Raw genomic sequence first — 15401 nt, forward strand, 5'->3', positions numbered from 1 at the left:
TGCTCCCTTTGCAGATGGTGTTCCTGTGTGGAGTGTACCAAAGTTGCCCTCGGGGGAGCACCTGAAGAACGGCGGCCCAACCCCTCTACGTTCTGCCGAGCCCTCCCCAGCCCTCAGGAAAAAAAGCCCTGCCCATGGTGCTGAGGTAAGGGGATAATTCCTTTTTTCGCTTTCTCTCTCATTATCTCTCGGTCTCATTATCTCTCTCTCTCGCTCTGTGTAAATCATAATTACTCTCCATGTGCAGTAAACTCACCTATTAGGATGTCCCTGTGCATCTCTGTACACATGTTTTCGTCATGTGGTGCTTTTGAACAGCATCTTTGAAAAATTATATGTCCCCACCTTACCTTAGTCATGTCCTGCGTCAGAGCAAGGAGTGGAGATAGTCTCAGAGGATCTGCTGTGTAGTGGGTCCCAGAGACAACTAGAGACATAATGAATGTTTAAAGAAGTGTTGTGACTTTAATTTCATTAATCTGATGACTGTTAAATTAAATTAAATTAATCACCTAACAATTAACTTATTAGGAATTGGGGCACCACGAGAGCGGTTCTTTAAAAAGTTACCATCTCCCGAATTAAACTCTAAACGTCTTTACCTATCACATCCATAAACAGTCAACGGATTAATCATAATCTTGTATCATATCATCATTCTGAACAGCTGTAACCTGCATCTGTAAAAAAAAACAGCCTTATGATTCCGTACTACATAAATTGGTTTAATTATTTATTTGCTAGCTAACTAAAAGGTAACACAGGATAAACATACACACTTAATACATTAAATCAGGTCCCTAGCGCACTGACACAATATGGCGACTTGTTACAAAAAAGATGGGAAGGGCGAGAGAGAGGGACAGAGACATAATACTTTGATACATTTAGAAACTACTCTCACAGTAATCATATACTTTGCACACGAACCACCACCCGTTTGGAGTAAGAAATCATGAATGTATTTACGTATAAATGTCTTGGTTTGTGGTGTAGTTCTGAACAGAACTACAGAGTTGATTTCCATTCGCTCTTGAAGCTGCCTCTTTGAAGATAGGCTAGCCAGCCGTGTCGATGGTTCCCATTGGGGGATGAGAGTAGCGTACTACGGTGATTTGAGAAGAATAGTAGAATGGTCCCATTTAAGTTCACTTTTCTAGATACTTAGGACAGCTAATCAGCCGTACCAGTGATTGTCCGAGAGGTGACTATCGTCTCTACCTCGTTGATTTCAGAGTTCAAACCACTTTGGATGTGAGCTGCAGCTCAACACCTTTCTAGTCTGATATGTTAATTCTTAACCCATTGTTTTATACAGTTCCTTCAGAAGGGGCAGTTCATGAGGCTGACACACTCTGACCTCACTCAAGGGGGCGGTGACTACTCACTTGTACAAAGTTATAGAAACAATTTCCTCTTATAGTTTCTAAGATCACATCCCTCTCTTAACAAAAACACTTTCATCATTGTTCATATTTCATACATAATGTAGAGGATATTGTGTATTTTATTCTATTGTGTATATTTTAAAAGTTACAGTATTTCCTTTATAACATTTTTAATGACATCAACACAAAAAAAATACATTCTTTAGATCACCTCTGACCATTGCCCGTTCAATGTTAGAAATATTGTTCCAGCATTTGCTTTAGAACATGTTATAGTTTCAGCAGGAAAATGTCTGTGTCGACCAAGGCACATTCCTGTGTGAATTTGGAGAGGGAGATAGCTGAATGTTCTAATCATTGATTTACAACAGGGTGTGAACTGTCAACCCCCCCCCCCCCCCCCCCCCCCTCTGTGGGCGAGAGGGGGTGTGGTATGATAAGTCTACAGCTGTAAGGCACTAGCTTCGGACAGTCTACACTACAGGGATGACCTCTGAACCTCTGGGGAGAAACTGGTGATTAATGTACAGTTGTCGGAAGTTTACATACATACATACATACATACATACATACATACATACACCTTAGCCAAATACATTTAATCACAGTTTTTCACAATTCCTGACATTTAATCCTAGTAAACATTCCCTGTCTTAGGTCAGTTAGGATCACCACTTCACTTTAAGAATGTAAAATTGATTTATTTCAGCTTTTAGTTCTTTCATCATATTCCCAATGGGTTAGAAGTTTACATACACTCATTTAGTATTTGGTATAATTGCCTTTAAATTGTTTAACTTGGGTCAAATGTTTCAGGTAGCCTTCCACAAGCTTCCCACAATAATTTGGGTGAATTTTGGCCCATTCCTCCTGACAGAGCTGGTGTAACTGAGTCAGGTTCGTAGGCCTCCTTGCTCCCACACGCTTTTTCAGTTCCCACAAATTGTCTTTTGGATTGAGGTCAGAGCTTTGTGATGCCCACTCCAATACCTTGACTTTGTTGTCCTTAAGTCATTTTGCCACAACTTTGGAAGTATGCTTGGGGTCCTTGTCCATTTGGAAGACCCATTTGCGACCAAGCTTTAACTTTCTGACTGATGTCTTGAGATGTTGCTTCAATATATCCACATAATTTTCCTACCTCATGATGCCATCTATTTTGTGAAGTGCACCAGTCCCTCCTGCAGCAAAGCACCTCCACAACATGATGCTGCCATCCCCATGCTTCACGGTTGGGAAGGTGTTCTTCGGCTTGCAAGCCTCCCCCTTTTTCCTCCAAACATAATGATGGTCATTATGGCCAAACGGTTCTATTTTTGTTTAATCAGACCAGAGGACAGTTCTCCAAAAAGTACGATCTTTGTCCCCATGTGCAGTTGCAAACCGTAGTTTGGCTTTTTTATTGCGGTTTTGGAGCAGTGGCTTCTTCCTTGCTGAGCGGCCTTTCAGGTTATGTTGATATAGGACTCATTTTTACTGTGGATATAGATAATTTTGTACCTGTTTCCTCCAACATCTTCACAATTGATTTGCTCTTTTCGCACCAAAGTACGTTCATCTCTAGGAGACAGAACGCATCTCCTTCCTGAGCGGTATGATGGCGGCGCGATCCCATGGTGTTTGTACTTGCGTACTATTGTTTGTACAGATGAATGTGGTACCTTCAGGCGTTTGGAAATTGCTCCCAAGGATGAACCAGACTTGTGGAGGTCTACAATTTTTTTTCTGAGGTCTTGGCTGATTTCTTATGATTGTCCCATGATGTCAAGCAAAGAGGCACTGGGTTTGAAGGTAGGCCTTGAAATACATCCACATGTACACCTCCAATTGACTCAAATGATGTAAATTAGCCTATCAGAAGCTTCTAAAGCCATGACATCATTTTCTGGAATTTTCGAGGTACAAACAAAAAGGTTGGACCCTTTGTTTGAGTTGTCATCCGCCATGTTGTTAGTAGATTGGCTTTAACCTTTCAACCAAATCTCCTAGTGTTGCGCTCCAAAACGCTCAGTGGCTGTTGTGGCCTACCATTCACCACAGCGTCTGCGTGTGGCAATTGTTCTAGTACCTGCTAACTTGGACAAGGATATCTTTCGGCGATATCGCACAGTGTTTCACCAGTTGGAATCACAGGGTCAGTGTTACGACTGACTCCGTTATTTGCGCTGTAAGGGGTTTCAGTCCCCCTCAAAGTGAAAAATGTATCATCGGAAGCAGAGTCCACTCTGAACATTGATGCTTTGATTCCTGAGACGGTCGCGGTGCTTGCGGAAGTGTCTGAAGAACAAGAGAAGTTAATCTTATCCATAGTATCGTATGACTCCAAGGAGGAGTGAAGTTGCTCACTCATGGAGACTGCTGGCTCGAAATCATGAAAACATTAGTCTAACAGGTTTTCTGATTTTAATTTTTAATTTATTTATTTTATATTTCACCTTTTATTTAACCAGGTAGGCTAGTTGAGAACAAGTTCTCATTTGCAACTGCGACCTGGCCAAGATAAAGCATAGCAGTGTGAACAGACAACAACACAGATTTACACATGGAGTAAACAATAAACAAGTCAATAACATAGTAGAAAAAAAAATCTATATACATTGTGTGCAAAATGCATGAGGAGGTAGGCAATAAATAGGCCATAGGAGTGAATAATTAATTAGATTAACACTGGAGTGATAAATTATCAGATGAACATGTGCAGGTAGAGATACTGGTGTGCGAAAGAGCAGAAAAGTAAATAAAATAAAAACAGTATGGGGATGAGGTAGGTAAATTGGGTGGGCTATGTACCGATGGACTATGTACAGCTGCAGGGGTCGGTTAGCTGCTCAGATAGCAGATGTTTAAATTTGGTGAGGGAGATAAGTCTCCAACTTTATTGATTTTTGCAATTCGTTCCAGTCGCAGGCAGCAGAGAACTGGAAGGAAAGGCGGCCAAATGAGGTTTTGGCTTTAGGGATGATCAGTGAGATACACCTGCTGGAGCGCGTGCTACGGGTGGGTGTTGCCAACGTGACCAGTGAACTGAGATAAGGCGGAGCTTTACCTAGCATGGACTTGTAGATGACCTGGAGCCAGATGGTCTGGCGACGAACATGTAGCGAGGGCCAGCCGACTAGAGCGTACAGGTCGCAGTGGTGGGTGGTATAAGGTGCTTTTAGTAACAAAACGGATGGCACTGTGATAAACTGCATCCAGTTTGCTGAGTAAAGTATTGGAAGCTATTTTGTAGATGACGTCGCCGAAGTCGAGGATCGGTAGGATAGTCCATTTTACTAGGGTAAGTTTTGCGGCGTGAGTGCTTTGTTGCGAAATAGAAAGCCGACTCTAGATTTGATTTTGGATTGGAGATTTTTTTTTTTGTGTGTGTTGCGATGGAAATGCATTTGACAGTTGATCTACTTCAATTCGGTAAATGGCACTGTGTGCTCTTTTCAAAGGATGGATCCCAGTCTGTTAAGGGCTATGGGATGCGGGGGGTCGGAGGTGGTCTTCCGGGCATTGGGATGGCGGCCCAGCTCGGGATGAGGAGGGCTTTTAGCGGGTGGAATGGTGGGGACCAATTGGTTTACTTAGTAGCAATGGTACAGCTATATAGACACTCAATCATCATGTTATCATATCATGTCATGTTACTTTTTAATGGTACGTTTACAAACATATATTTTGATAAATAGAATTGAAAGTTGTCTCATTATGGTAAGTGGTGAAATAAGTATAGCCAGTTACAATTGTAATGGCCTAGCAGATAATAAGAAATGACGATCAGTATTTACCTGGCTAAAAGAGAAGGAATATAATATCTATATCTATCAGGAAACCCATTCAACAATTTTAGATGAAGTTTTTGGAAAAGGAACTGGGGGGGCAAAATATATTTCTCCCATGGGCAAAGAAATTGGAGACCCCTTTTTCTCCCCAATTTCATGGTATCCAATTGTTTAGTAGCTACTATCTTGTCTCATCGCTACAACTCCCGTACGGGCTCGGGAGAGACGAAGGTTGAAAGTCATGCGTCCTCCGATACACAACCCAACCAAGCCGCACTGCTTCTTAATACAGTGCGCATCCAACCCGGAAGCCAGCCGCACCAATGTGTCGGAGGAAACACCATGCACCTGGCAACCTTGGTTAGCGTGCACTGCACCCGGCCCACCACAGGAGTCGCTGGTGCGCGATGAGTCAAGGATATCCTTACCGGCCAAGCCCTCCCTAACCCGGACGACGCTGGGCCAATTGTGCGTCGCCCCACGGTCCGTGGTCGCAGCCGGTTACGACAGAGCCTGGACGCGAACCCAGAATCTCTGGTGGCACAGCTGGCGCTGCAGTACTGCGCTCTTAACCACTGCGCCACTCGGGAGGCCGCATTGTAGATGTTTGATATGAGTCTGGAAGGAGAGTTTGCAGTCTAGCCAGACACCTAGGTACTTATAAATGTCCACATATTCTAGGTCAGAACCATCCAGGGTGGTGATGCTAGGTCGGGCATGCGGGTGCAGGCAGCGAACGGTTGAAAAGTATGCATTTGGTTTTACTAGTGTTTAAGAGCAGTTGGAGGCCACGGAAGGAGTGTTGTATGGCATTGAAGCGTGTTTGGAGGTTAGATAGCACAGTGTCCAAGGAAGTGCCAGAAGTATACAGAATGGTGTCGTCTGCGTAGAGGTGTATCAGGGAATCGCCTGCAGCAAGAGCAACATCATTGATATATACAGAGAAAAGAGTCAGCCCGAGAATTTAACCCTGTGGCACCCCCATAGAGACTGCCAGAGGACCGGACAACATGCCCTCCGATTTGACACACTGAACTCTGTCTGCAAAGTAGTTGGTGAACCAGGCAAGGCAGTCATTAGAAAAACAGAGGCTACTGAGTCTGCCGATAAGAATATGGTGATTGACAGAGTCGAAAGCCTTGGCCAGGTCGATGAAGACTGCTGCACAGTACTGTTTTTTATCGATGGCGGTTATGATATCGTTTAGTACCTTGAGCGTGGCTGAGGTGCACCCGTGGCCGGCTCGGAAACCGGATTGCACAGCGGAGAAGGTACGGTGGGATTCGAGATGGTCAGTGATCTGTTTGTTGACTTGGCTTTCGAAGACCTTAGATAGGCAGGGCAGGATGGATATAGGTCTGTAATACCCTGGACCCAAACTGTCTCCCCCTTTGAAGAGGGGGATGACCGTGGCAGTTTTCCAATCCTTGGGGATCTCCGATGATACGAATGATCTCAGATGATACGAAGGAGAGGTTGAACAGGCTGGTAATAAGGGTTGCGACAATGGCGGCGGACAGTTTCAGAAATAGAGGGTCCAGATTGTCAAGCCCAGCTGATTATTATGGGTCCAGGTTTTGCAGCTCTTTCAGAACATCTGCTATCTGGATTTGGGTAAAGGAGAAGCTGGGGAGGTGTGGGCGAGTAGCTGCGGGGGGGGCGGAGCTGTTGGCCGAGGTTGGAATAGCCAGGAGGAAGGCATGGCCAGCCGTTGAGAAATGCTTGTTGAAGTTTTCGATTATCACAGATTTATTGGTAGTGACCGTGTTACCTAGCCTCAGTGCAGTGGGCAGCTGAGAGGAGGTGCTCTTGTTATCCATGGACTTTAGTGTCCCAGAACGTTTTGGAGTTAGAGCTACAAGATGCAAATTTCTGCTTGAAAAAGCCGGCCTTTGCTTTCCTGACTGACTGCGTGTATTGGTTCCTGGCTTCCCTGAACAGTTGCATATCGCGGGGACTATTCGATGCTATTGCAGTCCGCCACAGGATGTTTTTGTGCTGGTCGAGGGCAGTCAGGTCTGGAGTGACCCAAGGGCTATATCTGTTCTTAGTTCTGCATTTTTTGAACGGAGCATGCTTGTCTAAGATGTTGAGGAAGTTACTTTTAAAGAATGACCAGGCATCCTCAACTGATGGGATGAGGTCAATATCCTTCCAGGATACCCGGGCCAGGTCGATTAGAAAGGCCTGCTAGCAGAAGTGTTTTAGGGAGCGTTTGACAGTAATGAGGGGTGGTCGTTTGACCGCAGACCCGTAGCGGATACAGGCAAGGAGGCAGTGATCGCTGAGATCCTGATTGAAGACAGCGGAGGTGTATTTGGAGGGCAAGTTGGTCAGGATAATGTCAATTAGGGTGCCCATGTTTACGGATTTAGGGTTGTACCTGTTGGGTTCCTCGATGATTTGTGTGATATTGAGGGCATCTGGCTTAGATTGTAGGACTGCCGGGGTGTTAAGCATATCCCAGTTTAGGTCACCTAACAGAACAAACTCTGAAGCTAGATGGGGGGCGATCAATTCACAGATGGTGTCCAGGGCACAGCTGGGAGCTGAGGGGAGTCGGTAGCAGGCGGCTACAGTGAGAGACTTATTTCTGGAGAGATTCATTTTTAAAATTAGAAGTTCGAACTGTTTGGGCATAGACCTGGAAAGTATGACAGAACTTTGCAGGCTTTCTCTGCAGTAGATCACAACTCCTCCCCCTTTGGTAGTTCTATTTTGATGGAAAGTGTTATAGTTGGGTATGGAAATCTCAGAATTTTTGGTGGCCTTCCTAAGCCAGGATTCAGACATGGCAAGGACATCAAGGTTGGCAGTGTGCTAAAGCAGTGAATAATACAAACTTAGGGAGGAGGCTTCTGATGTTGACATGCATGAAACAAAGGCTTTTTCGATCACAGAAGTCAACAAATGAGGGTGCCTGGGGACATGCAGGCCTGGGTTTACCTCCACATCACCCGAGGAACAGAGGAGGAGTAGGATGAGGGTGCGGCTAAAGGCTATCAAAATTGGTCGCCTAGAGCGAATGTGATGAGATATTGTAAAATCAGCTTGAGTCAGATTCTGCATCAAGAGGTGTCGAGACGTTTGTTTCCCAAGGGGTCCTGTCGACAGATACAGATACTCCTTGACTGTTGCAGCCAACAGGAGAATACAGTGTGGTCAGTGGAGACGACACTGGTACCTGTGACCACAATTGGTTGTTTTTCCAATCCATCAGTGGGACTAAACAATCCATCAAGTCTGCTCTGAGTAGCAGGTGTTCAATGTCGAGGTTGGTAACATACACGGGGTGAACAAGCGATACATCTTGGAAGTGTAGTTTCTGCATGAATCGTGTTGTGAGAGGCAGGGTAGTCTGAGTGAAACCACAAATTTTAGTGTCGCATCGTTACGTTTTTAACCAACGTTTAGCTGGATTCCCAGCTCTTTTGAGATCATTGAATAACGTTTGAGAGATGAGCGATATTGTCGAGCCCGAATCAATTAGCGCATCACAGGTTAAGCAGTCGTCAAGGATTGTTTTGAGGTATTGCCAAACCTCTGAGTTGTGGTCATATTCCCCACAAAGTGGAGTGATTGTTAGCAATGGTCTGATGTCATTCGTGTTCATGGTGAAAACAGATCGACTTATCGGAGTTTGATTGGAATGTTGTGATGTAGTTTACCTTGTGCGTTGTAACATTTGTATCTGAGTCTATAGTCAAAGCCCGGGGGCAATTCCATGACCAGTCATGGTGACTTCTTATTCCTCTTTCTCAAATTTTTGGCGCTTATGTGCTTCTCTTAAACCGATGCTCTCTAGAAGCTCTGCTATGATTTGATCGCCATTGAACCCTTTGTTACCCTAGTGACCTAACAACCCTAAATTACATTATTATTCTTTAGATCGCCACTGACCGTTCCCCACGTTCTATGTTAGAAATATTGTTCCAGTATTTGCTTTAGAACGAGTTGGAGTTTCAGCGGAAAAATGTCTGTTTAGACAAAGGCACATTCCTGTGTGAATTTGGAGAGGGAGATAGCTGAATGTTCTAATCATTGATTTACAACAGGGTGTGAACTGTCAACCCTCCCTTCTCCCCTCTGCGGGCGAGAGGGGGTCTGGCCGAAGTCATCCATTGCAAAGCTGATCCGACCCATCTGGATCCTCACAGGACAGTCATGGTACATGTTTTGTTTGACTTCTATCTTCACACATTACTGCACATCATTTGCATATCAGATGTGCTCGTATTACTTTACGATGATGGTCTATTTTCAGTGCGCATAAGTCTAGTGCAGTTCTTCAGGCCTAATTAAAATGTTTAATTGCTCTGCATATCTGTATTCATAAGTTGACTTTAGTATGTACAGCAGTTGAGTATGCACCTACTGTTGATTCAAATCAAATTACATTTTATTGGTCACATACACATGGTTAGCAGATGTTAATGCGAGTGTAGCGAAATGCAAGTGCTTCTAGTTCCGACAATGCAGTAATATCTAACAAAATTCACAACTACCTTATACACACAAATGTAAAGAGATGAATACAAATATGTACATATAAATATAAGGATGATCGATGGCTAGATGCGGTAGATGGGATAGAGTATATACTGTACATATGAGATGAGTAATGTAGAATATGTAAACATTATTAAAGTGCCGTTATTTAAAGTGACTAGTGATACCTTCATTAATCCATTTATTAAAGTGTGCTGAGATTTGAGTCTATGTTGGCCGCAGCGCCTTTATGTTAGTGGTGGCTGTTTAACAGTCTGATGGCCTTGAGATAGAAGCTGTTTTTCAGTCTCTCGGTCCCAGCTTTGATGCAACTGTACTGACCTCACCTTCTGGATGATAGCGGGGTGAACAGGCAGTGGGTCGGGTGGTTGTTGTCCTTGATGATCTTTTTGACCTTCCTGTGACATCGGGTGCTGTCGGTGTCCTGGAGGGCAGGTAGTTTGCCCCCGGTGATGCGTTGTGCAGACCGCACTACCCTCTGGAGAGCGTTGCGGTTGAGGGCGGTGCAGTTGCCGTACCAGGCGGTGATGCAGCCCCACAGGATTCTCTCGATTGTGCATCTGTAAAAGTTTGTGAGTGTTTTAGGTGACAAGCCAAATCTCCTGAGGCTCTGCTGCGCCTTCAACACGCTGTCTGTCTGGGTGGACCATTTCAGTTTGTCTGTGATGTGTACGCCGAGGAACTTAAACGTTCCACATTCTCCACTACTGTCCCATCGATGTGGATAGGGGGGTGCTCTGCTGTTTCCTGAAGTCCTCGATCATCTCCTATGTTTTGTTGACATTGAGTGAGAGGTTATTTTCCTGATACAACAGTCTCAGTGCCCTCACCTCCTCCCTGTAGGCAGTCTCTTCGTTGTTGGTAAGTAGGCAGTCTCTTCGTTGTTGGTAATCAAGCCTACCACTGTAGTGTCATCTGCAAACTTGATGATTGAGTTGGAGGCGTGCATGGCCACGCAGTCATGGGTGAACAAGGAGTACAGGAGAGGGCTGAGAACGCACCCTTGTGGGGCCCCGATGTTGAGGATCAGCGGGGTGGAGATGTTGTTTCCTACCTTCACCACCTGGGGATGGCACGTCAGAAAGTCCAGGACCTAGTTGCACAGGGTGGGGTCTCGAGTTTAATGACAAGTTTGGAGAGTACTATGGTGTTAAATGCTGAGCTTTTGTGGTATGATGGCTGTGCATATCTGTGCTTAGAGCATTTAAAAAACGACAAAAAATACAGTTTGCGTGATGCAAATGAAAGGCACTTATTGAACATTTATATGTAATATACAAAGGTAGGAGCAGATTATTTGGCTTGGTTACAAAGCTACAGTATGTAATCACATTTACTGCTTAGAAGCATTTCCCTGCACATGGTACTAACAATGAAAAGATGAAATGGCCATGAAAACCAAGACTCATGATGATGCGATTGCATTTAGCCTCTGTTGTGAAATTCCATTGCCATGACTGTTGCTCAGAGGGGTGTAGGCACTCAAGGCTTCTGAAAATGTTAACAGTGCTGCTGTCAAATAAGTGGGTCACAGAGTAAGGAGTTGAATTAGAATTGAGTAGATCCCAGGAGGATGCTTTATAAATGCTGGGTTAAAATGCTACATGGTATGACTGAATTGTGTCTAGACTGTATCAATGATAGATAGCCAGGTTAGTGTGTGTGTTTTGAAGGGGGGGGGGGGGGGGGGTTATGCGTGCGTGTGTGCAAGATTAGGGTGGAAGAGGGGGCACAAAGTGAGGGCTATTTCCTGGTCAGGAAAAATGAATATCTAATAGAACAGTAGAGTTACAATGTCAAAGAAATCGCTCTGTCGTTTGAGTCGCATTGAACTTTGATTTTGACATCTTGTTATTCCATCATCACAGTTTAATGATCATTTACATTCAGAATGAGATTATTGATAAGATTGCCTCCTCTAACATATTAGCTGTCATGCTAGATCATAATAACCCTCTCAAATGTAGAAATGATAACATTACTTTGTCATAAATTCTTGTCATTACAGATTAATTCCAGCCTCATGATTACCGTTGCGCTATCATATCCGTGCAGCGTTTAATGTAAGCTCACGGGATCAGGTGACACGCGAGGCTAGATTAATTAAACACCCCATGTCAGCACATCATCTCTATCAGATTACACAATGGGGTTGAATGCAGGGGGGGGGGGGGGGATAGGGATAGGGACTTTTTGATCTTGATGCGTGCTGAGAATAATTGCAACACGGACAAATGCCACCATGAGGTTACGGCAGGTATTATAAACCAGACTTGTAATTTAGAATGATTGATGTGGCTCTAAGGTGTAATCGCTGAATGTGGCTCGGTGGTAACATTTAGGAAAGATGGATTCTCTGTACTTTTTCTTTGTAAAACATCGATAATAGAACTGAGTAAAATGTTTAAGGCAATTATATTGGGCCAAAAGCCAATCTAATTTTAAATTGTGACTGTTTAAAAACTGTTTAAAAATTTAAAAAAAAAAGTATATACAGTTGAAGTCGAAAGTTTACAGACGCTTAGGTTGGAGTCATTAAAACTCGTTTTTCAACCACTCCACAAATTTCTTGTTAATAAACTATAGTTTTGGCAAGTCGGTTAGGACATCTACTTTGTGCATGACACAAGTATTTTTTTCAACAATTGTTTACAGACAGATTATTTCACTGTATCACAATTCCAGTGGGTCAGAAGTTTACATACACTAAGTTGACTGTGCCTTTAAACAGCTTGGAACATTCCAGAAAATGATGTCATGGCTTTAGAAGCTTCTGATAGGCTAATTGACATAATTTGAGTCAATTGGAAGTGTACTTGTGGATGTATTTCAAGGCCTACCTTCAAACTCAGTGCCTCTTTGCTTGACATAATAGGAAAATCAAAAGAAATCAGCCAAGTCCTCAGAAAATGAATTGTAGACCTCCACAAGTCTGGTTCATCCTTCGGAGCAATTTCCAAACGCCTGAGGGTACCACGTTCATCTGTACAAACAATAGTACACAAGTATAAACACCACGGGACCACGCAGCCATCATACCGCTCAGGAAGGAGACGCGTTCTGTCTCCTAGAGATGAACGTACTTTGGTGCGCAAAGTGCAAATCAATCCCAGATCAACAGCAAAGGACCTTGTGAAGATGCTGGAGGAAACAGGTACAAAAGTATCTATATCCACAGTAAAACGAGTCCTATATTGACATACCCTGAAAGGCCACTCATCAAGGAAGAAGCAACTGCTCCAAACTGCCATAAAAAAGCCACACTACGGTGTGCAACTGCACATGGGGAAAAAGATGGGACTGGTGCACTTCACAAAATAGATGGCATCATGAGGTAGGGAAATTATGTGGATATATTGAAGCAACATCTCAAGACATGAGTCAGAAAGTTAAAGCTTGTTCGCAAATGGGTCTTCCAAATGGACAAGGACCCCAAGCATACTTCCAAAGTTGTGGCAAAATGGCTTAAGGACCACAAAGTCAAGGTATTGGAGTGGCCATCACAAAGCCCTGACCTCAATCCTATAGAAAATGTGTGGGCAGAACAGAAAAAGTGCGTGCGAGCAAGGTGGACTTCAAACCTGGCTCAGTTACACCAGCTCTGTCAGGCGGAATGGGCCAAAATTCACCCAACTTATTGTGGGAAGCTTGTGGAAGGCTACCTGAAACGTTTGACCCAAGTTAAACAATTTAAAGGCAATGCTACCAAATACTAATTGAGTGTATGTAAATGGGAATGTGATTAAAGAAATAAAAGCTGAAATAAATCATTCTCTCTACTATTATTCTGACATTTCACATTCTTAAAATAAAGTGGTGATCCTAACTGACCTAAAACAGGGAATTTTTGCTAGGATTAAATGTCAGGATTTGTGAAAAACTGAGTTTAAATGTAGTTGGCTAAGGTGTATGTAAACTTCCAACACAACTGTACTAGGCCTACAAATGTAGGTGTATATATACTAAAGTATGTGGACACCCCTTCAAATTAGTGGATTTGGCTATTTCAGCACCCAATGCTGACTTGTGTTTAAAATCAGCACACAGCCATCTCCACTGACACACATTGGCAGTAGAATGGCCTTACTTATGGGCTCAGTGACTTTCAACGTGGCACCGTCATAGTATGCTACCTTTCCAACAAGTCAGTTAATCAAAATTCTGCCCTGGTCAACTGTAGGTGATGTTATTGTGATGTCGAAACGTCTAGGAGAAACAACGGCTCAGCCACGAAGTGGTAGGTCACACAACACAAATTGGGATGGTCAAGTGCTGAAACACGTATTGCGTAAAATCTTCTGGCCTCGGTTGCAACACTCACTACCGATTTCCAAACGGCCTCTGGATTCCACATCAGCACAATAACTGTTTGTCTGGAGCTTCATGAAATGGGTTTCCATGGCTGAGCAGCCGCATACAAGCCTAAGATCACCATGCACACTGCCAAGTGTCGTCTGGACTGGTATAACGCTTGCCACCACTGGACTTTGGAGCAGCGGAAACGCATTCTCTGGAGTGATGCATCAGGTTTCAGCATCTGGCAGTCCGACGGAGGAATCTGGGTTTGGCGTATGCCAGGAGAATGCTACCTGCCCCAATGTACAGTGCCAATCGCCCAACATCAGTTCAGTAATGCTCTTGTGGATGAATGGAAGCAAGTCCCCGCAGCAATGTTCCAACATCTAAAAAGCCAGAAAGCCTTCCTAGAAGAGTGGAGGCTGTTGTAGCAGCAAAGGGGGAACAACTCCATGTTACTGCCATTGATTTTGGAATGAGATGTTCGACAAGCAGGTGTCCACATACTTTTGGTCATGTAGTGTATGTACTTTGATGTCATTCCATTTGCCAAGTGAGCTGCGTCTGATGTAATTTCCACACATTGTCTCATTTTGCAGAGGATGTTAGATAAATCAATAGGGATGTTTGACATGGTCAGTTGACTTGGTGTGTGTTGACAGGACAAATCAACCCTTAGAGTATGTGTGCTGGTGCCAGTCTCATCTGGACTCTCCCATTTGGCTTAGGGCTTCCATGGTGATATTTTGGCTTCCCTATGATCATATCCCTTATAACTGTGATTTATCGAGGATTTCAATTGAGTGGTCAGAATTGGTGTTTGTTTGATGGCAGTTACTCGACACAAGTGCTTTTTGGGGATGATGGGGCGGGGGTAATCATCTGCATATTTTTCTGTGGACTATTGCTAAAAGTGACTAAATAGCCATAATTTGCAAATAAATTCATTAAAAATCCTACAATGTGATTTTCTGGATTTTTAGTTGAAGTGTACCTATGATGAAAATTACAGGCCCTTCTCATCTTTTTAAGTGGGAGAACTTGCACAATTGGTGGCTGACTAAATACTTTTTTCTCTAACACTTTTTTCTCTAACACTGTGTTTTTGCATTATTTAAACCAAATTGAACATGTTTCATTATTTGAGACTACCTTTATTTTATTTCTGTATTATATTACGTTAAAATAAGTGTTCATTATTCATTCAGTATTGTTACAATTGTCATTATTACAAATATACAAATATACAAATATATATATATATATATATATATATATATATATATTTGTATATTTGTATATTTGTAATAATGACAATTGTAACAATACTGAATGAATAATGAACACTTATTTTAACGTAATATAATACAATAATGACAATTGTAACAATACTGAATGAATAATGAACACTTATTTTAACGTAATATAATACAATAAT

The 15401-nt window shown here is 43.1% G+C and overlaps 1 protein-coding gene across 1 annotated transcript in view; it reads left to right on the forward strand.

The window, feature by feature from the left end:
• Window positions 1–15401, forward strand: part of LOC110517265 (oxysterol-binding protein-related protein 10) — an 88583-nt gene that overhangs the window by 38938 nt on the left and 34244 nt on the right. The window contains exon 7 of the mRNA XM_036971323.1: window positions 15–145. Coding sequence (XP_036827218.1) covers window positions 15–145 — 131 coding nt within the window. The remainder of the gene's footprint in view (window positions 1–14; window positions 146–15401) is intronic.

This window comes from Oncorhynchus mykiss, chromosome 32 (assembly GCF_013265735.2).
Source record: "Oncorhynchus mykiss isolate Arlee chromosome 32, USDA_OmykA_1.1, whole genome shotgun sequence".
Classification (NCBI taxonomy): domain Eukaryota; kingdom Metazoa; phylum Chordata; class Actinopteri; order Salmoniformes; family Salmonidae; genus Oncorhynchus; species Oncorhynchus mykiss.